The sequence below is a fragment of the Xiphophorus couchianus genome, chromosome 8, assembly GCF_001444195.1.
Source record: "Xiphophorus couchianus chromosome 8, X_couchianus-1.0, whole genome shotgun sequence".
Taxonomy (NCBI): domain Eukaryota; kingdom Metazoa; phylum Chordata; class Actinopteri; order Cyprinodontiformes; family Poeciliidae; genus Xiphophorus; species Xiphophorus couchianus.
Window position 1 is genome coordinate 6950921 of NC_040235.1, and position 27313 is coordinate 6978233.

The window sequence follows — 27313 nt, forward strand, 5'->3', positions numbered from 1 at the left end:
ATCATTTTCCAGATGTCGCCCCCTGGTGGAGATCAAACTACTAAATGGATGAAACTGTTAAAATTCTCACTTTCTTTCTTTGCCTCATGAATAGTTTTCTTCACTTTTTATGTAATTTATATTTTATTAAATCCTGAAAGTTGTGAGTTTTGTTTAAAATCTAAAGTTCTTTATTTTTCTCTCCCATAACTTTTAAACATCCATCTGACCAACATGGAGTTACTTTTCTTCTCATCTTTGCTTCTTGGGGCTGATTGGTCTGGAGCTCCATCAAATATTGTTTTAAAGTCCTTTCTGCCATCAGTAGATCATCATGGAAATCTAACTGAACTTCTTTTATTAATTTAGTCAGAGTCCCTATTAAACTATTAAACCCATCCCACTCTTTAATTTTCCTTGTGAGCCGTTCTTAGTCTGGAGAATATTCCAGAAAACTGGGTAATGATCTCTGCCTCCAGATGAGGCGTCTAAATATTTAATTATCAAATTAAACATTCAGCTTCAAACTAAATGTTTCCCAGCAGACTGACTAAAGACATTTCTCCCTCTTCCTCCTCTATCAGACCTTCTCTGCTCCTGCAGCAGGTTCCTCCATACCTGAGAGCTTCCAGTCTCCAGTGTGGATCCTTCAGTCCAGCCGACAGCAGCTTCACTCCTGAGTCTCCTGGATGATTGTAGCTCAGGTCCAACTCTTTCAGATGGGAGGGGTTGGAGGTCAGAGCTGAGGCCAGAGAAGCACAGCCTTCCTCTGAGACCAAACAGCCTGATAAGCTGCAGACACACAATTCATCACATGATGAGAACATTGAGGTAGAACCCAAGGTCTGAACTGGTCATTTTCACAAGAGGAAAACACTCAATAAATTGTTCTTAAGCTGTCAATAAAATGAAAGAGTAATAGTGCTCAAATTTTGTTTTTCTGAGTAATAAAAATCAACATTTGACACTTATACAACAGATCAGGATAGAAAAATCCTTCATTTTTCCACAGCAGGGAGTTCAGGTTTACCTGCAACAAGTTTAAGGTAAATGGAAAAATCAAACATTGAAGTAAAGGTAAAAATAAAAAATAATAGACTGTAGAGTAAGGACACATTTACAATAGGGGAATAATAATGTTGTACATTTAATAAAAACAGCATAATCAGTTTGAAAAAATGTGCAGCTGAGTAGAGCAATTTATAATCATATGTAAGAGTTTTTTGGGAGAAGTTCTGGTTTAGAAAGTCTAACAACTCCTGGGAGGAAGGATCTGCAATAATGCTCTTTTTTTCTTACAAAGCTGGAGTGCCAGAGTCTTTGTTGCTCTGATCGTTTCACTGGCCTGGTGGAGCAGATTTATTTCTATAGATAGGTTTATAGTTGATGCATTTAAAACCAGGAGAGTGGACCAATCACACAGCTGGTGCCTCTACATGTTGCCTCGTGCTGCCACTGCTTGATCTCTGAAGCGCGGATCACCTGCACCTCTTTTCACTCAAACTGGACACAGGCTGACCTGTATGGACATGGGCGTAAATCCCAGGTGGGTCGGGGGGTCCGGACCCCCGCAATCTTGGAATTGTCCCCCCAAATAAATCATGAAAGAAACCTTTGTATTTAAACAATATCAATATAAAAATGCATAAGAAATAAAGAACAAAATAAATCTGCCATTCATCTAAGAAAAGAACAAGAATTAATTTTAAGGTTCCCCCCACCATTCTTAGAACAATGGTTCAGTCCAAAGTGGAGGAGGAGCAACAGCAGCTGAACAGCACAGGCTCAGTTAGAGCCGCTGAAGTGAGGAGCTAGCTGTTAGCTGTGGCTCTGCAGCACAAACAAAAACCCTCCAGTAAGTAAATACTTAAAGCAAAAGACATGTAACACATTTTATTTACTTTCACTGCTTAAGAGGAAGAAACACACTAACAAAAATCAGACCACAGTTTGTTCATTTCATTTCTTCAGCTGAATCATGATAAACTGCATTATTATGCCTTAAATCAAAAGTAGCAAAACTGGCTACATTGCTTTCATAGACTTAGTTCCTTTTTCTGTCGAAAGTGGCCAATATTTCAATTATGTTTAACTCTTTAACTCTTACTTTCATAAGAAGCATTTGAAACTGGTGGGGCTGAGTGTTACCACTAGCCGACAGCTCTGTATGTGAACCGAGAGCAGAGGGGCTATTGAAGCTGATAGTAATACAAAATAAAGTATGTCTTTATTTCTTATCATTTTCAATGTAGAGCGGTTAAAACCAAAATAAAATAACAATATAAAATCTGAATATTTTTCTAGAAAACGCTGGAGCTCAGCCTTCGGTTCAAGTTATGATACTAACCCAAATATTCAATTTCTACATATTTATAGGTTCTCAGCCACCCAGAACATGAAAAAATCCCACTTGTTGCACATCCTAATGTGACCAATCAGAAAACATCCTAATGTGCAACAAGTGGGTTTTTTTCAAGTGGGTGGAACTGTGATAGGTCACAGTTCCACTCTGGAATTCACTGAGTTCCTGAGAGCAACACATTCTTTCACAAATGTTTGTAAAAACAGTCTACATGCCTAGGTGCTTATTTTCATACACCTGTGGCCATGGAAGTTATTGGAACACCTGATTCTGATTATTTGGATGCGTGGTCAAATACTTTTGGCAATCTCTGCTAGCAGCTAGTGGATAGAAATCACTGGGATTGAGAACATTTTACCTGAGAGTTTCCAGGTTGCAGTTTGGACTCTTCAGTCCAGCAGAGAGAAGCTTCACTCCTGAATCCTGCAGGTTGTTGTTACTCAGGTCCAGTTCCCTGAGACTGGAGGACTGGGAGCTGAGAACTGAGGACAGAGCTTCACAGCTTCTCTCTGAGAGGTTACAGCCACTCAGTCTGAGGAGACAGAGAGAAAAACCTGTTATTAAATAAATGATGAAAATTTATGTTCTTTCAAATCATCATCACTTTGGTTGGACAGAGAAGGAACTATCTTATTTTACACACATTCATGTTGATGTTTGTTGTGAATCGGTTCATTCTACAGTTAGTCCTCCAGCCTTAAAGTTTAGAACTGCAGGCAAAAAGGAGGATGGAGAGATAATTATAAGATTCCACAATGAACTAAATTAACCAAGTTTCAATTTTAACATGAAGAGGAATAGTTTTGCTGCTGGGATATGAAACAATATGTCCAGCTTTGCTGAAGGAAATCTGTTTCACTTTTGCACGTCCCTTTCCTCCCCACCAGTGGAACGCTTTGAAGAGACAATGTACCAATATATAAACTGAAACATGAAAATATATTTACCTCATAATTAGCAGATTTCTATCAAAAAATAAATACAGTAACAATCTGTGTCCTTACAGAGCTTTGTTGGAGGCTTTAACCACTGGCAGCAGCCTCAGAAGAACCTCCTCTGAAGCAGAGTATTTCTTCAGGTCAAACACATCCAGATCTTTTCCTGATGACACTAAGATGAAACCCAGAGCTGACCACTGAGCAGGAGACAGTTTATCTGTGGAGAGACTTCCTGAACTCAGAGACTGTTGGATCTCCTCCACTAGAGAACGATCATTCAGTTCATTCAGACAGTGGAACAGATTGATGCTTTTCTCTGCAGACACATTTTTACTGATTTTTTTCTTGATGAACTGAACTGTTTTCTGATTGGTCTGTGAGCTACTTCCTGTCTCTGTCAGCAGACCTTTTAAGAGTCTCTGATTGGTCTGCAGTGAAAGTCCCAGGAGGAAGCGGAGGAACGAGTCCAGGTGTCCATTTGGACTCCGTAAGGCCTGGTCAACAGCTCTCTGATGGAGAGATTTTAGGTCAGATTTATTAAATAATGAAGACCTCCTAGATCTTTGTGTTTCTTTCATCACATCAGAACCAGAGTTGATGAAGGTCAGATGAACATGAAGAGCAGCCAGAAACTCCTGAACACTCAGATGGACGAAGCAGAACACCTTGTCCTGGTACAGCCCTCTCTCCTCTTTAAAGATCTGTGTGAACACTCCTGAGTACACTGAGGCTGCTCTGATATCGATGCCACACTCTGTCAGGTCTGATTCATAGAAGATCAGGTTTCCTTTCTGCAGCTGATCAAAAGCCAGTTTTCCCAGAGACTCAATCATCTTCCTGCTCTCTAGACTCCAGTGTTGATCTGTTTCAGCTCCTCCATCATACTTGACCTTCATCACTTTGGTCTGAACCACCAGGAAGTGGATGTACATCTCAGTCAGGGTGCTGGGCAGCTTTCCTCCCTCTCTGGTCTCCAACACATCCTCCAGAACTGTAGCAGTGATCCAGCAGAAGACTGGGATGTGGCACATGATGTGGAGGCTTCGTGATGTCTTCATGTGGGAGATGATCCTGCTGGCCTGCTGCTTATCTCTGAATCTCTTCCTGAAGTACTCCTCCTTCTGTGGGTCATTGAACCCTCTGACCTCTGTCACCATGCCAACACACTGAGGAGGGATCTGATTGGCTGCTGCAGGTCGTGTGGTTATCCAGAGAAGAGCAGAGGGAAGCAGTTTCCCCCTGATGAGGTTTGTCAGCAGAACGTCCACTGAGGTGGACTCTGTAGCATCAGTCAGGATCTCCTTGTTGTGGAAGTCCAGAGGAAGTCGACTCTCATCCAGGCCATCAATGATGAACAGAACCTGGAAGTGTTCAAAGCTGCAGATTTCTTTGGTTTCACTAAAGAAATAATGAACAAGTTCCACCAAGCTGAACTTTTTCTCCTTCAGCACATTCAGCTCTCTGAAGGTGAATGGAAATATGAACTGGATGTTCTGGTGGGCTTTGTCTTCAGCCCAGTCTACAGTGAACTTCTGTGTTAGGACTGTTTTCCCAATGCCAGCCACTCCCTTTGTCATCACTGTTCTGATTGGTTGATCTCTTCCAGGTGGGACTTTAAAGATGTCTTCTTGTCTGACTGTTGTTTCTGGTCTGTGTTGTTTCCTGGATGCTGTTTCAATCTGTCTGACCTCATGTTCATCATTGACCTCTCCAGTCCCTCCCTCTGTGATGTAGAGCTCTGTGTAGATCTGGTTCAGAAGGGTTGGACTTCCTGCTTTAGCAATCCCCTCAAACACAGACTGGAACTTCTTCTTCAGACCAGATTTAAGTTGATGTTGACAAACTGGAGCAAAATATCCTAAATTAACACAATAACAAAAATCAGATATGAAAAATAATCATCTTTTGAATTTGATTACATCACTTCTGAAGATGTTTTGCATAAATGTGATTCCATCTCTTCAAATTTCAGTAAATGTGTGATTTATCTATCATTTCAAATCTCTGTAGAAATCCCCTCTTACTGCTCTGCAGATGGTCAGCCAGCTCCTCTTGCTTCATCCTCCTCAGGAAGTTCAGTGTGATCTTCATCACTGCCTCTCTGCTGCTCCTCCTCTGCTCTTCATCATCACCTTCCAACACCTCATCATCTCTCTGACTCTCTGAATGTTCTGGGTAATCTGGACTCAGATCTTTCTGAATCTTCTTCAGTTCTTTCTTCACAAAAGTGACAATATTGTCTTCCAGCAGCTGGAACAGAAAAATAGATGAAGGAAACATCAGACTGAAATCATGGAGCCAAACACCAGGTGGATTTTGGACAGACTGACAGTCCTCTGGTCTACAAAGTGCAGCATGAAGGTGTCTTTGAACAGAACTCATGGAAAAGTAGTTCTTGTTCATGTACAGACCATAAATATGGAGTCAAACACATCACGAAGCTGTGTTTGTTTCTGCTGGGCAGACGGACCACTGGGAACCTCTGAGCTCTGCTGGTCCACTCTGTGGAGGAACCAGGAACAATTAGGAAGTCAGGAAATATTCATTCATCAGTATTCACAGATTGAATCACCAGGAGTTTCACATTAAAAGTCCATAAAGCAGAAAAACAGAGCATCACATAAAAATAATACAAAGAAGTTAGGAGGAAGATTAACTACAACAATGGAGACCAGTAACACCAGAAACACCCAGTAGACATTTCAAAAAGTTGGTACTGATAGTGGACTTCTAACAGTCCACAGTGTCAGCAGATCTGATGCTGGTGGAGACAGTTTCCCAGAGGTTGGGGACAGTGGAAATGAAGGCTCTGTCCACACAGGTGTTCAGGACAGTGTGGGACATCCATCAGGTTCCTATGAATAGATCTGAGGTGATGTGGACATGGAGGAGGTCATGGAAATGTCTTCCACAGTCTGACATGAAGCCAGGAAGCAGAAGAACACCATCATCAACACCCCAGAGATGAAGATAAGTTGGTGTTTTCAATAGAACAGAGCAGCTGATTTTTGTAGATAGTAGATCAAACCTCTCTGTAAATATAACTGGGAACATCTGAGTTCTCACCGGTTCTATTTCTACAGTTACAACAATTAGTAACGGCGCACCTCTCTGATGATGGCGGTCCAGGAGATTTAAAGTCAATCTTATGATCCATTGAATAATTGCTTTTAAAGGACACACAGCTGGGTTCTGGTTCTTCTTCTTGTGTGAAACTCTGATGGAACCTGGTAAAAAAAAACTCTAAAAACTTTCTGTTGAGTTCTGTTTTAAAGATTAATTTTATTGTGACCATTTGTAAAATAAAGAGCTGTGAGACACAACAGAACCAAAGAGATCGTCAACCTGTTGTTTTAAATTATTCCTATCAGAACCGGTCCAATCCTCCAACATGTTCCTGATCATTGATCCTCCTGAATAATGTCCAGCCTTCTTTAAAGAGCAGAAAGATTTGTTTCTGAGACCAACATGTTGGTTTGAAATGACTGAGAGAAGTTTGGTGATCTTAGTGTTGAGCTCTGACATGGAGAAGAACCAGGAATCATTTCCACTCTGACCATCCAAGGAGGATCTGATGGAGATTCAATCAGAACCAGATGGTCCGTTAGAGACACTGAAGCCCACTGCTCAATCAGATCCACAAAATATTTAGTTTAACTGTAGAAATGGTTGATAATCTGCCATGTTGGATGATGTTTGAACTTCAGAGGTGGAATCATAAAATAATTCATATACATTTTTTTTATTTCAGAATGAATCTGTCTTTTGTCAGATTTTAGAGAAAGATGCAAATATCAACCTAGAAATAAAATTCACTTCTGTCTATTTGTTCTTGTGTTAATATTAATATCGGACAAAATAAATGAGCCGGGCTGCACAGTTGGTAGCACTGTTGCCTTGCAGCAAGAAGGTCCTGGGTTCGATTCCCGGCCGGGGTCTTTCTGCATGGAGTTTGCATGTTCTCCCTGTGCATGCGTGGGTTCTCTCCGGGTACTCCGGCTTCCTCCCACAGTCCAAAAACATGACTGTTAGGTTAATTGGTCTATCTAAATTCTCCCTAGGTGTGTGTGTGTGTGTGTACATGGTTGTTTGTCCTGTATGTCTCTGTGTTACCCTGCGACAGACTGGCGACCTGTCCAGGGTGACCCCGCCTCTCGCCCGGAACGTAGCTGGAGATAGACACCAGCACCTCCAGACCCCATTAGGGACAAAGGGTGAACAGAAAATGGGATGGGATGGGATGGGACAAAATAAATGAGTGTTTCCTTTGGAGCAATTAGGCTTATAGAAAACAGAATAAAACACAGTTAAATGTTTCTGGTTCAAATGTCATGTCAACATAATAGTTTATAAGAGTGTGTCCTGACTGACGATTTTTAAGATTCTTTCTGTATGGTGTCAATAACTGACCAATGAATGACGGTTAAATTGATGTCAGGTAAACATCAGATCAGATTTTGAGATTTCTGTTAACTAGTGAAGCTCTGGGTAGAGACTGTGGATCTAAACGGACCTGTTTGATTTTTGTACAAAGGAGCCACTTGAACTTTACTGTGTTCATAGTAACATGTTCCTTATTGGAACATGTTTCCATGGAGACATCATACGTATTACATCTTTGACATAATTCGTTTGAAAAGAAAAATAACCTGAAATTCAGTCCAAAGTTTTCATGACAACAGAACCCAACAGAACTTGTTATCATCACATGGCCACAATAACAGATATAAACAGAACAGTTACAGCAGTTAGAAACAGCTCACCTCTCTGATGGTGGAGATCCAGGAGATTTAAATCCAATGAGAAGACCCTTTGACCTGTCGCTCTTAAAGGACACACAGCTGGGTTCTGGTTCTGGTTCTGGTCTCTCATGGATCCTGACAGAAACATGATGATTAAAACTTAATCAGCAAAGAGGAGCAGCAGCAGCTTCATCACCACGTCTGTTCTGGCCTGATATAGTGAACGCTGTGTGAAAAGGGCTGTGGACAGTTAGAGATGGTGACCTCACCTCTGACCTTTGCTCTGGCTCTCATCTTCCCCACACAGAGTGGTTTTAGAGGGAGGGACTCCCTCCTCTCTGTCCTCACACTGATCCATGCTGCTGAATTCACATCAGCTCACACACACTTTCTACCTTCACCTGCAGAGGAAACACACATCATTCATCTGCACATCAACTCTGATCATCCTTTACATCATTAGAGCTGGAAAAAGATCAGCTGCTCCTCCTCTGATTGGCTCTTCTTCTCTGCTTCATATCAGTGTCAGGTGAATGCAGTCAGACAGCAGAGAGGCAGAGGAAGGTGCCATCAGCTGCTGCACTTCTACTATCAGTCCACTAGATGGAGACATGGAGCAACATTTACATTCACTGATTCAACCTGAACAGGAAGTATTTTAGTTAGTTAATTAATAATCTCTACAACAAGTGTGACATGAACAAGTGGATTATCTGCTCTATCAAAGTTCAACTGTTTAATAATCTGACTGAATCAAAGACATTTTAAGAATAATATTTCAATTTGAAACAAAGCAGAAACGAAACTCTTTTGTTTGACATTAATGGTTGAGACTGGAGTTTGATTCCTGGAAATAAAATGATGAATGATTTTGTTTACAGAATAAAATAAAGAAACATCAAAGTGTTCATCATGTTTTTCTTCCAATTCATCAATAATTGAATAATCCTGTAGATTAGCTTTCAAACAGCAGAGATGAAACTTTGAGCTGAATTTAAAAGGGAACATTTTATCTAAATGTCATAGAACCGAAACAAGTTGAAAAGTTTCTGTAGATAAACTTCAAGTAGAAAATAAAACAGACTTACAGTTTGTTCAAACTGTCCAAAGAGTTGAAGAAGAACATCTGAACAACAGACTGAGGCCCAACAGAACCGTAGGAGAACCAGACTAATGCCACACCTGTACAGATACACAACAGAACTGGACTTTTACCTGACATAAACAACATAAGTTCAAAGTCAAAGTGTTATAAATGTTGCATAAGTGATTATATGACAGCTCACCTGGTTTGTAGTTTCTTCTTTCAGAGCAGCAGAACCAGGAAGTAGAAGGTCTGCAGTGAAATCAGAGGCAGGTTGATAAATCTTCATGAGACAGGAGAGAAGTTCTGATGAAAATGTTTCATGATGGAGTCATGAGGAGAAATGAGCCCAGAGAAAAGAACAGCTGGTTGCTTCCTGCTGCTGTAACTGGTCAGAATATAATTACAAGCAGAAAATAATCAGAAAAATTAAACTAAACTATAATTCTTAACATCACCACAGTACTGCAGCTAAATCCACACATTGTTCTAATGCAGATTATTCCTAAAGCTCCTATATAATCACTGATCATTATGTTAGTGTGGTGAGCAGAGTGAGGACAGTCTCTGTTTAAAACCAGGATCAGCTGAGGAGGTTCTGCTGATCCAGGTTGAAACCCTGATTTCATTTCAATCATCAACCTGAATTTAAAGTCAGAGTCAGATCAAGCAGCAGAGAGGTGGCAGCTTGTTCCAGACTCATTATTTACACATGCAGCTGTTTTCCAGCTGTTCTCCACAGCTGGAGGGAGGGGGGATGTTTGGGAGGAGAGAACCTGAACATTCAACCTCCAGGTTTCACAGCTGGATTCTGACCTCAGCAGCTGGAACAATGACACAGATGAAACCAGTGACTCCTGAAAAATGGGATGTTTGGATCTGAGCAGGTCTGCAGATTCCACTGACTGGGATTTATTCAGAAAACGTCTCAGAGCTGAGAAGAGCTGAGCTTCTTTAGACTGAATGCTGGGAAATCTGCCCTCCTCCCATTCAGTGATGTTCAGGTTCTGAACTTTAAAAACTAAAATCAGTTGGAAACATCAGGAACTTTGTACACTAATAGTGATAATAATAAAACCAAACACTTCTGCTGTTAATTTAGTAAAGTCGCCATCTTGTATTTTAAAAATTGTTTCTCTTTTTAACAAATCAAACTGATTAGACTTATTATTTTGAAGCAACAACCATTAGTTTAATTTATTGATTATGTTATTGGCAAACTAATATAAACTAAAACTGATGTATGGAGGAACAAACATGCCTCAGTCAAGATAATCACCATTTATATCACCATAACAACATAAGCTAACAAAGCTAACATCTTGTATTCCACATATATAAAGATTGTAATTTTCAGATTAAAAATATGTAGAAAATTATATATTTATGTCCAGATTTATTTTCTACAACAGAGTTTTAGGGCCACATTAAGGAAAAATATACAATAAAATTACAAAGTAAGTGTCTGTTTGGTGGGAAAATTATTCTAAGTTAACATCTGCTGATCATGTTACATTAAATGCTTGTGAATCTCACCAACAGAACCTGTTTGGGTTAAACACACAAGGTAGGAAGTTGTTTTCCTGCAGCTGCTTGGGAACCAGACTGTCTCTCCATGTTTTGGATCCTTATCCTTGATATAAAACCTGCATGTTGACTCTGCCTGTTAGAGCTTTTCACTCTGAACTGCTTCATTATTGATTGTCTTACAAGCTCTCTGTATTGTGCACAATATACAGATAAACCTGATTGAGTGATTTCGTCTAACAGAGCTTGGAAATTCATTTCTTCCACAACAACTTGGTGCCAACCTGGACACTCGGCTCCAGCCTCAAACCTGGATTAGGATTAAAGAGAGACGAGGGCTGCTGGTCGGCTCCACGGCTCCAACGCTGAGATCAACAAACTCAATCCACTGATATCTGGTGAGACTCTCACTCAGGTAATAAATGAACTTAAAAACTCTAAATGACAGAATCTAAAATAGTAAAGGATCTGATAAACCTTTCTCCCTGAGGATTGAGATTGACCAGATTAATAGAGATTACAAAGGAAAAGAATTTAAAAAAGAAGAAAAGTAAGAGAAGAAGAGAAGACAGATCTTTGTAAAAGTGAAAGATTATTTTCTTGAAGATACCTGTAAGGGTGTCTGTCTAAGAAATTGAGAACTTACAGAGATTTTATTGGTTTTCTTGGAAAGCTGAAGAAAAAACCTTGATAGAGTTTTGATGGAACCACAGGTTCTAGGATGAGTCCTAGTTAAAGTCCTTATCGGAGAATAAGGCAGGTATTTACTAGAGTTTTGGTTTTTAAATTCAGGGTACCAAACCTTTAGAGAATCCTAAAGACGTTTATCAGAAATAAAGACCCTCTTAGAGGATTAAGAGGCAGAGCGACCACAAAGCTGATTGGTTTGATTCTGTGAAGACGTTTGCAGCCTAAAGAGGAAATCCCACCTATTCAGAAGATTTGGCCTGAGTGGTTCCAGGGTCTTTTCTCCTCCTCAGGGTGAATTGTTTCACTATATAGTAATGAAATAGTCTGAAAAAAGTCTGCATGGTGTGAATGAATGTATAAAAAGTGTCATTTTTCTTGCAGGTGGTTCATTGAAGCTGATCGTTCTGAAAGGAAGAGAAAGAGAATTAGAAGCAGAGGAAGTGAACTGAGGCAAAGAAATCAGAAACAAAGAGTTTAGTTCATCTGGAGAAACACGAGGAAAGTTTGGATGAAAGAGAGAGAACGAAGAGAAAGACAGAAAAATGATAAACAAATGGAAATGCTTCTATTACTGAACATAAATCTTTTGTCAATAAATTACAGGCCTTAATATGTTTTATGTTTTTGTGTGTTTGAATAAGCAAATGATTTTATTCCTTAAAAGGATGAATAATAAGTGACTAAAACAAAATAAACCAAATTGATTTCTATTTGCTTCTTTTTTTCCTCTATATGAGCCTTGCTGCGGTGCATCTGACCTCTGACCTCAACTCCTCAACCCTGTCCTCCCATGGACCAGATGATGTCCCTCTCACACCACCAGCTGATGAAAGTAGATCCAGTAGATCCAGTGGATCCAGTGGATCAAGAAGATCAGGAAGATGAAGAAAACCTTCATCACCTCCAGCCACTGAAGTGTCTGTTGATCCTGATTTTTATTTTTGACACCAGAGAACTGATGAAACATTTCCATTCAGGGGACGACTGTCAGGTCTCCTGTTGGACATTTGGACTGAAACTGTGTGTGACTGAGCTTTAACAACCTCCGCTGGTCTGCTGTCCAGTATCAGCGCAGAGAAAGAAAAGATAAACATGATTCAAAGCTGTGAGAGGAGAAGACACCACTCTGAACTGGTGATGCTTGTTTCATCTGTGGACAACATGGACATTGACTGAGGGACGATCTGGACCAGCCAGAGATCCAAGACCAGAACCAGTTGGACTGACAGGGAGCCGGAGGAGAGAGACGGGGAGGATTTCACTGCAGCGACGCCGACAGCAGGAGGGAGAGAGAGAAGAGAAAGGAGACATTTAAGATGAGTTACACACACACACACACACACACACACACACACACACTACGACGAAGACTGCTGGCTTACTAACCCTGTTCATATTTAGAAATTCTTTAGAGAGAAAAGAATGACTTCAATAGAGTTTTTATGCTCAATAAATAGAGAAACTCTTTCAATTGTTCCTGTTAATTCTAAGTCCTGAACAGAAGGACCAACACTAATGACCCTCTAAGGGTCCATGAACCATAGATTGAGAAACTGTGAAGGGAAACTGCAATCACTTTAGTTCTGCAATGAACTAACAAAATTATGCCATTGAATTATAGCAAGTAAAACAGATAGAGAACATTCTAAACAAAAAATGGTTTTGAAATAAATGTTTTAAAATCAATAAATAAAAACTGAATAGTTTTAGACAAAGACAGTAAATTTAATGTTGAATAGGAATAAAGTCAAAGTTTCTCCTGGATTCTAAATGTTTTGAAAACTTCTGACACTCAGATGGTTGAGATTTATTTTGTTCTCCTTTTTGAAGATCTAAGCTGTAGTTAGATATTAGTATGGGAATAAACAAAACATCTTTCAGGGTTAAGAATTAGAGATCATTAATACTGCAGTGTTTAGAACATGTTGGTATACCATATAATTTTTGTTGTATTGAAATTCAATAGAAGGAAATTCTTATAAAATAAAACTGTGATACATTTGAACTAAGAGGTTAAAAAGACTTTTTGTTTTCCTGGAAATATTTGTTATAACAAAACCTAAAATTAGTGAAGCTTCAGCAGAAACTTGATCAATTTGTTGCTGTGATCCTAAATTATATTGAGATTTCTTGTTTGACTGTGAACACATAACTTAAAACAGGATCCTGTAGATTAGAGTTCAATTCAAACATTAAAATATGTTAAAAGGAGGAAAATTAGAGAATCTTGAAGCTTCAGTAAATTTGATAATTAGAATTTGATAAAATATACAAAATGAGGACTGACTGGAAATTATTGACTGTGATGAAAATTTAACTGATTCCAAATTCTGACTGTTTGTCTGTTTCATGTTGAATGTTTGTGTGTTTAGTGTTTGATAAATATTGTTTACTAAACTAAAATTAGTTGGAGTTTGATGAAGCAACTTAAGTTTCTAAAGGAAAATTGCATGAGATGATCTGAGATCTTAGTTTGTCTTCAGGATGGAAATTTTTATTTTTATACTTTGACAACCAAAATTATATTTTGCTCTGTTAATTCTAACAGTGTAAGGAGGAAGTAGGACTGCCTACAGTCGACCTTTGAACTGTCTGAGACTGACCCCTCCTAGCTCCTCCCACCTACTGGATTTGTTCCCGCCTTCAGTTTCCATAGCAACGCTCCCTTTGAGTTTCACAGAGTTTAGGAAGAAAGAAAAAACCTGCCATGTTTGATAGAATGAATGGATGTTTATATAATAACTGAGCATGAAATTATATAGTTAGTATTTACATATTAAAGATTAATAAAACAGTTTAAATGGTTTTTAAGTATTTTCTTTACTTTGTAGAATAATAAGGGATTTATTTGTATAAATAACTTTTCATAATGACATATAACACATTTAAGAAAATAATGCAACATTTTAGCAGCTTTAGATTCCATTCCTTCCTCTTTACTTAAAAAACAAAACAATCAAACTCAAAGCTTCTGAAACTCTTTAAATTCTTTCTTTGGGAATTACTTAATGGAAATAGCTAATGGCTTCTGTTATGAAATAATGCACAATATAATGTATGAACCTTTGGATGAAATGCATCATGGGATGCTTTGCTGGTTGATCCCCAATGTCACATAATATGTTACACAATGTTTTGGTTGATTAAATTAATAGAAAACTGATTTAACATTTACTTTTTTAAACTTAACTTAAAATTGGACTTTACAATAAACATAAACCTTTACTAGGCTTCCTTTAATTGGAGAGTTAACACACAAATAAATCTTGACTAAATTCAGTTGATTCAACATCGTTCTCACGTAAATATGCTATAATTTACAGTGTAGATGGGTAAAATAATGAATAGAGGTTCTGTTTGCTGAAATGATTGGATTTTCCAAAATACTTCAAATCCTTAAAAGTATGAATACAACATTTTAGCTTAATGAGACAAATTTACAGTTTTAGACGAGGATAAAAACATAAATCAACCTACATTCAAACTTCAAATTAGATTTGAAGACTCTGTGTGGAAGTGAGGCCCACACTGCTGAGCTCATACGACACAAACCATTGAAATTAAACATATAACTTAGCAGATGGCTGGTTTCTGATGCTTCTGATGACTCGGTTGCCAATGGCGACAGAAGAGCTGCTGCTGCTGCTAAGCTAGCTGCCCAGAGACCTCAGGCAGTAAACTGCCCCTTCTTTCACACTTGCTGATGTTAAGATGGTTCAATTCTTTGCACATTCTCTACCTGACAAACCTTTTGACTACTTAATATTATATTTTTGTCAAATCTCACCAACTGAAGCTAAAAATGAAAATGAAAAAACAATAGTAGATTGTTCCTGTGTTGTCTTATTGTTAAAACCTGCCCACTAGGTTTTGTCGAGCCTCACAGACAGTGAAAACCTTCCTGCCATTTCCTGCCAAAGGCCTGTTGCATCCATCAGACCAGGTGACTGGGTCGTGATGAAGGATTTTCAGAGGAAGCTCTGGAACTACAAATGCTGGCCTAGTTCAATCCAGAGGCCAATCCAGCTGCTGCTCATGACCAACACAACCACTAAAGTCCAGGAAGGAACAACCTGAATCCCCAGCAGCCACAGTGAGGAGAACCAGAACCTCTCTGTAACGTCCATCTAGATCAGACCTCCAAATCCAAAACAACAGAGTCAGTAGTAAAACTTCACTCTACCAAGTATCAAGTACTACAACCTCTGACCCCAAAGAGAACATCGTCCAGTTCAACAGTTAGTTTAAATGTTTCTTAAAGGCTCTCCAGCCAAAGAACTACTGCTGGTCCAGTGGCGAGTGGTCGAAGTGGAGAGAGAAGATTTGAACCATCACTGTTCTGACAGGAGGCATCAAATCCTCCTGAGCAGATAAACTGTCAGTGTTCCTGTTTCTACACTTTACCTGCTTCCAGATGGAAAATCTACATTTTCTTGTTGGGTTTTTGAAAAATTTACACTACAGACACTTAATATACCTTCACTGAGCAAATGTAAGATTTATGTGGGATTTTCTTGAAAACACATGAAATTGGGAAACTACATCATAATAATTTTTAATTCTTTGACTAAGATGTAGATTAGATGAATATATCAAAAGTCTTAATAATACTAACTTTAGGCTGAAACAACTAAACTAAAATGTGCATAAAATCAAAAAGTGAAGGTTTTAACATAAATAACATGAACTGCATGTGGAGATTTTCACTGAAATAAATGGAAATCTGATTTGATAAAAAGCTTAAATAACTACATGTTTAACTTTATGCCTTATGTTCTAGAAATAGTTAGAATAATTTTCCTGCTACCAGGAAAGTTTGGAGCAAATGTTCGCCATAATTTGAACTCAAAGTTTAATCTCTCTTCCTTTTGAAAGTTAATCTACAGGATTATTAGATTACTGATGAACTGGAATCAAACAACATGATGAACAGCTGATGTTTCTTTGTTTTCTTCTCTGAACAAACTGCTTCATATTTTTGTTCCCTGGTATCAAATTCTTGTCTCCACCATTAAAGTCAGAATCAACAGTTTCCTGTTGCTCCATTTCAAAATAAAATAAATATTGTTCAAATGTGTTTGATTCAGTCAGATTATTAATCAGTTAATCTTCTCCACTTGTAGAGTTTAATGATTGTGAACTAAAATACTTCCTGTTGTTCAGGTTGAATCAGTGAATGTAAATGTTGCTCCATGTCTCCATCTAGTGGACTGATAGTAGAAGTGCAGCAGCTGATGGCAGCTTCCTCTGCCTCTCTGCAAATCTTTTTAGCTGCTGTTGCCAACAGCAGACATGGCTCAGTTTAATGTGCCATGTCTGCACCATGTTGGAGGAAGAAGAGAGGAAAATATTCTGCTTCTCTGACCTGAAGAACAGGCCTTCTGATGGTCGTCATTTTATTACCAATTTGGTCATTAAAACGTTAATATTTTTGTAAAGACCGTCACCGGTTCTGTAAGAAGGAATGGACCAGAACTCCAGCAATGTATCATGAGAACCTTGTGGAAGGAAACCAGAACATTTGACCCAAATTAGACTGAAGGAGATTCTGACCAAACCTGAGGAGATGGAAGCAAACTTCTGAATATTAAGTTATGAAACTGTCTCCAATATATATTTTTATATAATTATTCTCTTTCTTATTTCTGAATCATGAGGCTTTTCACATTCCTGGGTAAAAGTTACTCAAGACATCAAAATGTACAAATAATATGAATTCTGATTTACTAGAAGTTACCTGTGGAAAACCACAAGCGTCAGAACTGGGTCCTAAACTTTTCTTACTTTACATAAATGATTTATGCAATGAATCTAATTTGTTAACATTTACTTTATTTGCTGATACATTATTTTGATCTGGTCAGTTTGGAGCAGCAACAGTTTAATGGAAGGAGAATTACAAATATTAATGATGAGACAAAAAGTTCAGGTAGAAGTTCTGAATGAAACAGAAAATATGAAGATTTTCCCACTTTAGGCTTCAAAGCATTGACCTCTGACCTTCGTGGGATGGGAATGTTTTACTTTAAATCAGGACTTTCTGAAAGGCAGAGTTGATGAAAAAATCTTTTTAATGCAAATATTTAAATTTGAACAGGAAAAGAACAGAATGAGCAGCAAATGAACCAAAAGCAGAAGAAAAATGTTTTTATTTAAAACACATGAAGAAAAACTGCAGCAAATTTACAAAAGGAAGATTTAATATTCAAATCTGACATGTTGAGAAAAATAGGAGCCGATAGAAACAGAAAATGATCAGAGATTGAGAAAAACTGATCAACATTTCAATGAAATCTGATGAATGAAAGGAAAAAATAAAAGAAACAACATCTTGATATTCGGTGTGAAGCTTTGACTGGAAACAAACAGAAAAACATGAGGATCCTGGAATAATCCTGGAATAATCCTGGAATAATCCCAGCTTCCATATTTAAAGGACTGGAAGAAGAAAAAGTTTCCAAAGACTCAATCAGAATTGTTTCACCAAGAAATAGATTGTAGAGACTGAACTATCTGTTCAACAGTGAGAGAGTTTCTCTGACAGGAGGAAAATCTTTAGACTCTTTAGACTCAACTGAGCACAGAAACACTGAGGAACCAGAACTGGACCAGAACCAGAACCCAAATCCAGGAATCAGAGGTTCAGTGAATGTGGTGTTGAAGGTGTGGAGGAGGATCAGTGAGTCAGAGGAAACTCTGTAGAAGGACAGAATGCCAGCAGGACAGTCCACATACACTGCTACTCTGTTAGAGACAGAGGAGGAGGAGAGACGAGTTTCTATGTTGTTGTGCCAGACAGAATAACCATCATGATCAGAGCAGCTCAGACTCCAGGAATGATCATTATATCCAAACAAACAGTCTCTACTGTTTCCTTTCCTCCCAATTCTTCTGTAACTCAGTGATATCTCAACAAATCCTCTCCACTTGACCTCCCAGTAACAGCGACCAGTCAGACCAGTTCTACACAGCAGCTGATCCCAGTAATCAAATCTGTCTGGATGATCAGGATATGACTGAAGCTCCTTCACACATGTCACCTTCCTGTTGTCTTCAGACAGTTTGAGTTTTCTGTTCACTGTGTTTGTGTCGATGGTGAGTTGACAGGAATCTGATGGAGAGAACAAACACAATCCAGCTGCAGTTATTGATCATTTATTGACACTTTGATGATGACTCCTGAATGAGTGATGTGACAGTTTGAAGATGGTTGAATGTGAGCTGCTTTGTTGTCATGAATCAGATGAAAAACACACTTACACTTCCTCAGACCTGGTGTCAAGAATGGGACTCCAGCAGGCTCCACCCTGAAAGGAGGAGGGGGGTCAGACCATCAGTCTCTTTCAGCAGCAAACATGGACATTACATGTCTCTCAGACACACATTGTCCTCCACTGAGACAGGAACAGTCCAACATTTGGATTGCAAACTGCAGTGGATCTAGGAAGGACAGTTGGTGCTGCTGCAGCACAACTCATTTCTCCAAACACAGGAAAAGCTCCAACAGAGAGGAGAAAGGAAATCCCTCAGTAACAACCTGAAGAAACTCACTGAAGCCTAAAAGGACATCAGGAAACTAAGGAAACATTTCTGGAAGCTCAACCTGATTTAATAATCAGCATTAAAATACAATCAATCTAAACTCTGACACAACACCTGGATACCTGTTCCATCCACACTCCCACACACAGATGAAGGAATGAAACACTAAACAGCCCTGCTGCTGAAAACCTGCTGTGGCCTCACTGTAATATCCAGAAATACAAACATTAAAAAGGAGAAGCTGCATCACATTCAACAAAGAGTTCAACAAGAATCAAAGATTTGCTCTCTGAGCTCAGACTCACAAACCAGGGAGAGGCTTCCATCATCACACACCTCTGACAAACACCTCCAACCTTTCAGCACTTCCTCTACCAACCAACACCACCAGGTGGCGCTGCTGCACACATTTACAATGAGACCAAGAAGAAGAAGCAGCATCCTGAATCCAGCAGCTGCAGTAATGGCTTGTGAAAGTGTCCAAGGAGCATCTGGAACCAGAACCAGCAGATCCAACAGTCCAGAGAGTCTTTGTTTGCATCTTTCCTCTCAGATTTCCAAGCTGCTCTGAGAGGAAAATGACATCATCATTCTACTGATGATGTCACGCTCTGATGTCACTGATCAGGAGCTGCTGGACTTGTACATTTCCAGCATGGAGGACAGAGAAGATCTCAGCTCTGATGAGGAGCTGGCCTGCCTTCAAACTGATTCAGGGTCAAAGAAATATTTCCAGATGAAGTCAGACTAAAATGTTGGATTGTCCTGCTGTTGCAATCAGAGGCCAAGAAGAAGCTTCAAGTTCTTCTCCTGTTCAGCTCTACGTTCCTGTCAGAGACTTCAGCTCCTCATGAGGAGAACAACTAAAGCCTGGAACAGACTGACACTAACATCCTGACATCTCATCCCTGAACAAAGCTTTGCAGCATCAAGGTGACTCTTAGCGCCATATATGGACAGATTTCCTCTAAAGGGGGCGGAGCCTGGATTGGAGGAACCAGCAGCAGCTTCCAGGAACAAACCTTGGGAACCTCTGGAGGAGAACATGGAGATGAGATTCCTGCTTTAATCAGTGGATTCATTGATAGAAAACATGACGACTGAAATATCTGAGAGCTGCAGCTCCATTTTCTACAGATCTGCTGGAACATCAGATAGAAATGAAGAATTTCATCATTTCACATCAAATCTGTTCATCTTCCACAGAAACAACTGAATTATTGACCTGAACTGGTTCTAAAGGTCTGGATGGTAAAAACATCCATTGTTTTTATGTCTCATTAGTTTCCAGAAAGAGTTGAAATGTTTCAGAAGCTTTTATCCAGCAGCTCAGTAAAGATCTCTTCTCTTTCCAACCTGATTTAGTCCATGAAGCAGAACATCTCTGCTGCTGCAGCAACAGGAGGAAACTTCTCCAGCTCTCAACTTCTACACTCTGACTGCTTGGAAACAGATCAGGGAGGAACAGCCTTTTCTCCAGGCTGCCTCCTCCTGACTCTAGCGCCACCTACTGGCTGTTCACCAGAGGTGGAGAAAGAACTCAAACAATGTACTGAAGTAAAAGTACAAATAAACAGACAAAAATGTTCTCTAGTAAAAGAACCACATTAACATTTTTACTTGAGTAAAAGTAAGAAAGCATGAAAAATATGTTTAATATCTGCTGAAGTTGTTTTAAAACCTGACAAACGAGCCTCATGGGAACCAATATTCTAATTTATTGAATATGACTGTAAATGTAAATATGAGATTATTGACATTAATTCAGTAACCAGGATGTGGAGGAGTTTAACGTTACTGGGACATTCATGGCAGGAGACGCTGCGCTCCATGCGCCCCGACCGCAGTAATCAATGTTACTGCCAGTTCAGCTGCTTACAACTATTTAATTGTTTTATTTATTGCAGTTGATTTAAACTAGAAGCTTGGTAACAAATTTTCCCAGCAGACTGACTAAAGACATTTCTCCCTCTTCCTCCTCTATCAGACCTTCTCTGCTCCTGCAGCAGGTTCCTCCATACCTGAGAGCTTCCAGTCTCCAGTGTGGATCCTTCAGTCCAGCCGACAGCAGCTTCACTCCTGAGTCTCCTGGATGATTGTAGCTCAGGTCCAACTCTTTCAGATGGGAGGGGTTGGAGGTCAGAGCTGAGGCCAGAGAAGCACAGCCTTCCTCTGAGACCAAACAGCCTGATAAGCTGCAGACACACAATTCATCACATGATGAGAAAATGAGAACATTGAGGTAGAACCCAAGGTCTGAACTGATGGATGAATCGATGGATTTGTAACATGTGGAATAAATAAGAAAGCCAAGCAACTGCTGGGATCTGTAATAATGTTTCTTTTTACACCTAAGATGCAGCAATTTGTCAAGTGCCCAGAGTTACCTGAGAGTTTCCAGGTTGCAGTTTGGACTCTTCAGTCCAGCAGAGAGAAGCTTCACTCCTGAATCCTGCAGGTTGTTGTTACTCAGGTCCAGTTCTCTGAGACTGGAGGACTGGGAGCTGAGAACTGAGGACAGAGCTTCACAGCTTCTCTCTGAGAGGTTACAGCCACTCAGTCTGAGGAGACATGGAGAAAACCTGTTATTAAACAATTCTTCAAAATGTGTCTTTTTTTCCAGTCAACAATGTTCCTCTTTACTGATTTAAGGGACTGTTTTATATATAATTATGTTGCCTTTTGTTGTGAACTGGTTCAGTCTATAGATGGGCCTCCAGCCATGAAGGACTGAACTAAAGGCAACAAGGAGGCTGGCAAGAGAAATATTAAATTCCTCTATGAACTAAATTAATCCATGTCAGTTTTAACAGAAAGAGTCCAATGAAGCCTGAGAATCAAGGCTGGGCTGAAGATCAGCATCAGGCTTAGTTTGAGGATCAGCATCAGAGCTGGTTTGAGGGAAACACCAGCTTGAATCAAAGCAGAGCAAACCTGGGATTTCATCTTTCCATTTTTTAACTGTTGGATACAGAGATGGAAAACTGAGCAGCAACTGACAAAAACTATTTTTGAACAAAAATAACAAAACTAATGTGGGAAAAATAGAAACAAATAGAAACAAATTTGCTCCTAAAACAATCCAAAAACAAGCACTAGACAAACATTAAATACAGGGAAATTTAACCCAGTATTTAAATTAAAGAGTTCTGAAAACACCCCACCAACCTGACACTAAAGGTTACTAAACACATGAAAAACACACTTTCAGAAGTCACCACAATTAAAACTGCATTCATAAATATCACAACAATGAACGGCCCTCCAAATATGTTTTAAACATTTTGTTGGAATAGGATGGGCCACCAATATGTTATGATCCTCATGTCATCACACAGAACTCACAAAATACAAAGTCCAGACCAGATGATGTTTTTGACAAAGAGGTTTTATTAAACCCAAGTCTGGACACAAAGTGGTTCTGGCAGTCTTGGTAAAATAAAAGAGTGAGAGAACGAACAAATAAGGCAGCAGTTGGCCGTCGGATTCAGGCCCCTGTGGGGCTCATACTGATTCTAATCTAACGTTCATAATAGTTATCTCTTCTTTCATTTCTAATTATTTATTATTATTTCTATGGATATACTTAAATTCAAATTACAAAAACAGCTTATTGATCCCAAAAGGAAATAAAATCTTGTCACTCAAATTAATTCAAATTCTTCAAACTATTATTTTAGATATTAATGACAGTTTAGTTTAAAAGATCTCTTGTGGTCTGTATAACAGTGAATTTCAAGAAGGTTCTGACTTTATATTATATATATTCTAGATAAATTCCTCTACTTGTTTCTCTGAATACAGATGATTATTTTAACATGTTGCTCATCCTCTTCCTGTTACTGAAACATTTCCACTTATTCTAGAATCTATAATTGCTCTCAGCCATATCTCTTCAATGACAATAATATCTGTTAATGTAATTTATCTGAACAGTCTAACTTCCTGTCCATCAGCCAATCAGCTTCTTGTATTTCCTCAGTAGATCCATCAGTGGAAGCCCCGCCCAGCCCATGATGCTCCTGGTTTGTGAAGACAGAGAGACAAACTGAACTCTGATAGGAAACAGTTTCAAACTGATTTTCTCTCTCCAACCTCTTGGTTCCACATGGAGCTATATTTGGCCCCCTGCTGCTCTGACTACCATGTCATTGTGGTTCCAGTAGATGGGTCGGTTTCCCAGGTTCATACAGTACCATGTGGAAAATGGTGCTATATGGTAATAGGCTGTTCTTTGCAAAGTTACAGAGTCAAAATTAACAGAAATAATTTTAGTTATTCAACTGTCATAACAGACAAAATGATGTTCAGAATATCAAGTTATATTTTCACCATGTTATTCATTCACTTATAAATCCCATCGTTCCAAACTAAATATTTAATTGTCAAACTACAAATTCAGCTTCAAACTAAATGTTTCCCAGCAGACTGACTAAAGACATTTCTCCCTCTTCCTCCTCTATCAGACCTTCTCTGCTCCTGCAGCAGGTTCCTCCATACCTGAGAGCTTCCAGTTTTGTAGGTAATAAAAATCAACATCAGTCACATTTACAATGGATTAGGAAGTCTAACAACTGCTGGGAGGAAGGATCTGCAATAATGCTCCTTGTGCACCAGGATGCAGCAATTTGTCAAGTATCCAGAGCTACACTATCAATGTTAGCCTGAACCCAACCTTTCTAAATATCTCTCTTCTTGGTTCATTCAGGCTGCAGTAAAGGAAAACCAGCCATGTTTGTGTGTCCAGACTTAGCATGGTTACCCATCTCACAGTAAGACATCTATTATTATTTTACTCTATTATTGAAAAAACATTTGCATCATAACTGATAGAATATAATGGACAGAAATCTGGTTTCACCAGGATCGAGAAAAAATTTACCTGAGAGTTTCCAGGTTACAGTTTGGACTCTTCAGTCCAGCAGAGAGAAGCTTCACTCCTGAATCCTGCAGGTTGTTGTTACTCAGGTCCAGTTCTCTGAGACTGGAGGACTGGGAGCTGAGAACTGAGGACAGAGCTTCACAGCTTCTCTCTGAGAGGTTACAGACACTCAGTCTGAGGAGACAGAGAGAAAATCTGTTATTAAACAATTCCTCAAAATTTATGTTCTTTCAAATCAACAATGTTTTTATTGGACAGAGAAGGAACTATTTTATTTACACAACCTTTACATTTGTTGTGAACTGGTTCATTCTATAGTTGGACCTCCAGCCTTAAAAGACTGAACTACAGGTAACATTATAAATTTTCATAATTAACTATATTAATCCAATTTCAATTTTAACAGTGGAGACGTTTTGCTGCTTTAATATGTAATACTATGTCCAGCTGTGAAGGAAGTCTGTTTTCTTTTTTTGCTCATCCCTCCCAATGGAACATATTGAAGAGACAATGCACCAATATATAAACTGAAACATGAATATTTACCTCATCATTAGCAGATTCCTATCTATCAAAAATACATTACCAATCTGTGTCCTTACAGAGCTTTGTTGGAGGCTTTAAACCACTGGCAGCAGCCTCAGAAGAACCTCCTCTGAAGCAGAATATTTCTTCAGGTCAAACACATCCAGATCTTTTCCTGATGACACTAAGATGAAACCCAGAGCTGACCACTGAGCAGGAGACAGTTTATCTGTGGAGAGACTTCCTGAACTCAGAGACTGTTGGATCTCCTCCACTAGAGAACGATCATTCAGTTCATTCAGACAGTGGAACAGATTGATGCTTTTCTCTGCAGATACATTTTTACTGATCTTCTCCTTGATGTACTGAACTGTTTCCTGATTGGTCTGTGAGCTACTTCCTGTCTGTTTCAGCAGACCTTTTAAGAGTTTCTGATTGGTCTGCAGTGAAAGTCCCAGGAGGAAGCGAAGGAACAAGTCCAGGTGTCCATTTGGACTCTGTAAGGCCTGGTCAACAGCTCTCTGATGGAGAGACTTTAGGTCAGACTTATTAAATAATGTAGACTTCTTAGATCTTTGTGTTTCTTTCATCACATCAGAACCAGAGTTGATAAAGGTCAGATGAACATGATGAGCAGCCAGAAACTCCTGAACACTCAGATGGACGAAGCAGAACACCTTGTCCTGGTACAGACCTCTCTCCTCTTTAAAGATCTGTGTGAACACTCCTGAGTACACTGAGGCTGCTCTGATATTGATGCCACACTCTGTCAGGTCTGATTCATAGAAGATCAGGTTTCCTTTCTGCAGCTGATCAAAAGCCAGTTTTCCCAGAGACTCAATCATCTTTCTGCTCTCTGGACTCCAGTGTGGATCTGTTTCAGCTCCTCCATCATACTTGACCTTCTTCACTTTGGTCTGAACTACCAGGAAGTGGATGTACATCTCAGTCAGGGTTCTGGGCAGCTCTCCTCCCTCTCTGGTCTCCAACACATCCTCCAGAACTGTAGCAGTGATCCAGCAGAAGACTGGGATGTGGCACATGATATGGAGGCTTCGTGATGTCTTCATGTGGGAGATGATCCTGCTGGCCTGCTGCTTATCTCTGAATCTCTTCCTGAAGTACTCCTCTTTCTGTGGGTCATTGAACCCTCTGACCTCTGTTACCATACCAACACACTGAGGAGGGATCTGATTGGCTGCTGCAGGTCGTGTGGTTATCCAGAGGCGAGCAGAGGGAAGCAGTTTCCCCCTGATGAGGTTTGTCAGCAGAACGTCCACTGAGGTGGACTCTGTAGCATCAGTCAAGATCTCCTTGTTGTGGAAGTCCAGAGGAAGTCGACTCTCATCCAGACCATCAAAGATGAACAGAACCTGGAAGTGTTCAAAGCTGCAGATTTCTTTGGTTTCACTAAAGAAATGATGAACAAGTTCCACCAAACTGAACTTTTTCTCTTTCAGCACATTCAGCTCTCTGAAAGTGAATGGAAATATGAACTGGATGTTCTGGTGGGCTTTGTCTTCAGCCCAGTCCAGAGTGAACTTCTGTGTTAGGACTGTTTTCCCAATGCCAGCCACTCCCTTTGTCATCACTGTTCTGATTGGTTGATCTCTTCCAGGTGGGACTTTAAAGATGTCTTCTTGTCTGATTGTTGTTTCTGGTCTGTGTGGTTTCCTGGATGCTGTTTCAATCTGTCTGACCTCATGTTCATCATTGACCTCTCCCGTCCCTCCCTCTGTGATGTAGAGCTCTGTGTAGATCTGGTTCAGAAGGGTTGGACTTCCTGCTTTAGCAATCCCCTCAAACACAGACTGGAACTTCTTCTTCAGACCAGATTTAAGTTGATGTTGACAAACTGGAGCAAAATATCCTAAATTAACACAATAACAAAAATCAGATGTGAAAAAAATCATTGCTGAATTTGATTACATCACTTCTGAAGATGTTTTTCATTAATGTGATTCCATCTCTTCAAATTTCAGTAAATATGTGATTTATTTATCATTTCAAATCTCTGAAGAAATCCTCTTACTGCTCTGCAGACGGTCAGCCAGCTTTTCCTGCTTCATCCTCCTCAGGAAGTTCAGTGTGATCTTCATCACTGCCTCTCTGTTGCTCCTCCTCTGCTCTTCATCATCACCTTCCAACCCCTCATCATCTCTCTGACTCTCTGAATGTTCTGGGTCATTTGGACTCAGATCTTTCTGGATCTTCTTCAGTTCTTTCTTCACAAAAGTGACAATATTGTCCTCCAGCAGCTGGAACAGAATAATAGATGAAGGAAACATCATAAGCCAAACACCAGATGGATGTTGGACAGACTGACAGTCCTCTGGTCTACAAAGTGCAGCATGAAGGTGACTTTGAACAGAACTCATGGAAAAGTAGTTCTTGTACATGTACAGACCATATATATGGAGTCAAACACAGCATGAAGCTGTGTTTGTTTCTGCTGGGCAGACAGACCACTGGGAACCTCTGAGCTCTGCTGGTCCACTCTGTGGAGGAACCAGGAACAATTAGGAAGTCAGGAAATATTCATCCATCAGTATTCACAGATGGAATCACCAAGAGTTTGACATTAAAATTCCATAAAGCAGAAAAACAGAGCATCACATAAAAATAATACAAAGAAGTTAGGAGGAAGATTAACTACAACAATGGAGACCAGTAACACCAGAATCACCCAGTAGACATTTCAAAAAGTTGGTACTGAAAGTGGACTTCTAACAGTCCACACTGTCATTAGATCTGATGCTGGTGGAGACAGTTTCCCAGAGGTTGGGGACAGTGGAAATGAAGGTTCTGTCCACACAGGTCTTCAGGATAGTGTGGGACATCCATCAGGTTCCTATGAATAGATCTGAGGTGATGTGGACATGGAGGAGGTCATGGAAATGTCTTCCACAGTCTGACATGGAGCCAGGAAGCAGAAGAACATCATCATCAACACCCCAGAGATGAAGATAAGATGGTGATTTCAATAGAACAGAGCAGCTGATTTTTGTAGATAGTAGATCAAACCTCTCTGTAAATATAACT

At 39.5% G+C, this 27313-nt stretch overlaps 1 protein-coding gene and 3 long non-coding RNA genes across 4 annotated transcripts in view; 2 read left to right on the forward strand and 2 right to left on the reverse strand.

Annotated features, from left to right (window-relative positions):
- Positions 1 to 3469, forward strand: part of LOC114149825 (uncharacterized) — a 461125-nt gene extending 457656 nt beyond the window's left edge. Inside the window, exon 3 of the long non-coding RNA XR_003596591.1 lies at positions 3350 to 3469. This is a non-coding gene — a long non-coding RNA (uncharacterized LOC114149825). The remainder of the gene's footprint in view (positions 1 to 3349) is intronic.
- LOC114149750 (protein NLRC5-like) overlaps positions 1 to 27313 on the reverse strand; it is a 1536511-nt gene that overhangs the window by 1472652 nt on the left and 36546 nt on the right. Inside the window, exons 7-12 of the mRNA XM_028025804.1 lie at positions 26679 to 26769; positions 26304 to 26529; positions 24873 to 26141; positions 13922 to 13927; positions 10031 to 10032; positions 5304 to 5529 (exon numbers count right to left, since the gene is read on the reverse strand). Of these exons, the coding sequence (XP_027881605.1) occupies positions 5304 to 5529; positions 10031 to 10032; positions 13922 to 13927; positions 24873 to 26141; positions 26304 to 26529; positions 26679 to 26769 (1820 nt within the window). The remainder of the gene's footprint in view (positions 1 to 5303; positions 5530 to 10030; positions 10033 to 13921; positions 13928 to 24872; positions 26142 to 26303; positions 26530 to 26678; positions 26770 to 27313) is intronic.
- Positions 5522 to 27280, forward strand: LOC114149842 (uncharacterized). Its single transcript, XR_003596608.1, has 2 exons — positions 5522 to 5588; positions 26577 to 27280. It is a non-coding gene; the product is annotated as an uncharacterized LOC114149842 (long non-coding RNA).
- LOC114149832 (uncharacterized) lies at positions 8371 to 9556 on the reverse strand. The gene is made up of 3 exons (XR_003596597.1): positions 9308 to 9556; positions 9110 to 9203; positions 8371 to 8422 (listed from the first exon to the last, which is right to left on the reverse strand). It is a non-coding gene; the product is annotated as an uncharacterized LOC114149832 (long non-coding RNA).